The sequence below is a fragment of the Sesamum indicum genome, linkage group LG5, assembly GCF_026168435.1.
Source record: "Sesamum indicum cultivar Baizhima isolate 11 linkage group LG5, ASM2616843v1, whole genome shotgun sequence".
Taxonomy (NCBI): domain Eukaryota; kingdom Viridiplantae; phylum Streptophyta; class Magnoliopsida; order Lamiales; family Pedaliaceae; genus Sesamum; species Sesamum indicum.
This window is the reverse complement of record NC_142661.1, coordinates 15,482,004-15,484,376: the sequence shown is the minus strand read 5'-3', so window position 1 is coordinate 15,484,376 and position 2,373 is coordinate 15,482,004. Positions and strand designations below refer to the sequence as shown.

Below are 2,373 nucleotides of genomic sequence, written 5' to 3'. Positions count from 1 at the left end.
ACATTGCAGTTTTGGTCCTTATGATGCTGGATTTTGCGAATGTCGCTGGAATAAATCATGTGCGTCTCACGTAGTTCATTTAAATTAGGGCTATTGTTCTGATTGGTTCACTTTAGTCAACATGGATGAAAATTTAAGAAAATAATGACGTGGCACATGATTTATTCCAACAATTTTTGCAAGATCCGTTACCGGAAGCATTAAAATTGCAAAATATAAAAAAGTTACATGACTATTTTTTCTTTACATTATTATCCTTAATTATAAAATTAAAATTAATTTTGTGTGTTGAATAAAATGACAGCCAAACATGTCCTTATATAAACAAGATCCCACCTAATTTTACCTTCAAAATTGGATTGATCGTTTGTTTTAACTGTCAACCTAAACGAGGGTACTCATATCGATGAAAATTAAAAGTTTTTGGTACTAAATCTAATGACTTGAAAATTTGGGATACCAAATTGAAAAAGAGGTATACTTTGAGCGCGAAAAATAAAATTATCCGGAACCAAAATATATTAAGCCACTACTCGCTTAAGACTTTATTGGTCGTACATATCCTTATCATAAACAAATTAAAATAAAATATATTAAATACAAATCTTTTTCTTTTAATAATAAAATAAAGTAACAAATACAAAACTCTTAACTCAAATTATCAAAAGAAAAAGAAAAAGTAATCACCCAACACTCATGAGAGGTATAAACTAATGCCCAAAAAGTGACCAAACGTCATCTACCTATGCGAATTAATTATCTTAAGATATAATCGTAATTAATAGAAACCCAAAAGTGAAACTTTTTATTTAATTTTTCACCATCACATGATCATAACATATACAAATACCAACAACATAGCCAAGAAGAGAATTCAACATCAAAATACAAAGGAAAATATAACCCTATCCCAAGAGTTGGAATTACTGTCGAAATTCAGTAAAAAAACAGCGCTCGTCCTCCCTCTCAACTTCACCCCCACCCAAAAGAAAAATGATGTTGTCATGCACAAGTCACGTGACCTTGTACGATGTCGAAGGCTGTAAGTTTGTGGCGCATATTGATTGGTCTTAATGTTGCGGACCACGTAAACCCTAGAGGCCGTGATCATGAACATGAACATGAACAACAATGTGAAAATTTAATGAATAGCAGCACAGAATTTATTGGCCTTCATCAATTCTTCTTCATCTGGCCCATAAGTGGTATGGCGATGGGGACTCCAGCGCAGCTATCCTCTTTTGATTCTTCAAATCCTTGTAGAACTTGTTGATGAACTCTTCACAATCCCTATCCACCTGCTGGTTCTCCTCCGGATCCTTTAGGGGGAACGGTGAGTCCGTCACCCTCAGCTGCCGCCCGACCGGGCTACGTCCAAACCCCGGCAGGGGGGACGCCTCCACGACGTCGTAACGGTTCAAAATGTCCAACACCTTGTGCATTACCTTGAGGTCATGATCCGGTTGGTGGTGGCGGTTGACGTGGTTTCTACGCTTTGATGGGCCGTAGGCGGGGCTGTTGCTGCAGCTGAATTCGTACTCTCGGGGGGAGACGAAGGAGGTGGTTACGTCGTTGGATCGACAAGTGAGGGCGGAGTAGTAGTTGTGGTGGTGGTGGTGGAGCATGAGGTTGCCTATGGCAGCCTTGCTTGCTATTTTGCCTCTCTTAAGAAGCATTTGGAGGTCAAGCATGATTTTGGTCTTTGCTAGGCTTTTCCTCATCATGTACAACACTATTCTCACTATGTTCCACAGTTTCTTGGCTATTTCTGCTGGGCTTTTCTCAATTTCCATCTTCAAATGATCTTGTTTTTCTAGAGAGAGAGAGAGAGAGAGAGAGAGAGATATGCTTGGTGCCTTGGTTGCTTTACAAGTGAGAATGAGTGAGGGAGCTATATATACATATATATATAGGTCTATATATGGAGAGAAGTGGGCAATACTCCATATGATGGAGAGTGGTTAAAGAAAGTGTAAAAAAAAGAATATTCAGATCATATCTAACTATATAATATAATTAATTATTTATCTTTAATATGATTAATATGGTAATTGTGTATTGTGCCTTTTTATTTAATTGATTAGATCATACTCGATCGATCTAAATTAAAAATCATCATAAAGTAATTAGGTTTTTTTAATAGAAATAGTAATGATATTATTATACCAATATTTTAATAAATTGAGAAAATAAATAATATAAATGCCGATTTGATTAATATACCAATATAATAACAAATCAATAAATAAATTACGATAGATTAAGATATCACGTTCACATTCGATGATTTCGAATTCATAACTTCAAATTTATTGACGTGGGGCTACAATTTGAATGACTAAGACGTTGTTGGTCATAAAATAATTAGGTTAC

The 2,373-nt window shown here is 35.7% G+C and overlaps 1 protein-coding gene across 1 annotated transcript; it reads right to left on the bottom strand.

The window, feature by feature from the left end:
- Positions 1 to 778: 778 nt before the first annotated feature.
- Positions 779 to 1,890, bottom strand: LOC105162053 (uncharacterized). The gene has a single exon (XM_011079958.3). The coding sequence runs from the start codon at positions 1,791 to 1,793 to the stop codon at positions 1,188 to 1,190; it is 606 nt and encodes a 201-aa protein (XP_011078260.1). The 5' UTR covers positions 1,794 to 1,890; the 3' UTR covers positions 779 to 1,187.
- Positions 1,891 to 2,373: the final 483 nt, after the last annotated feature.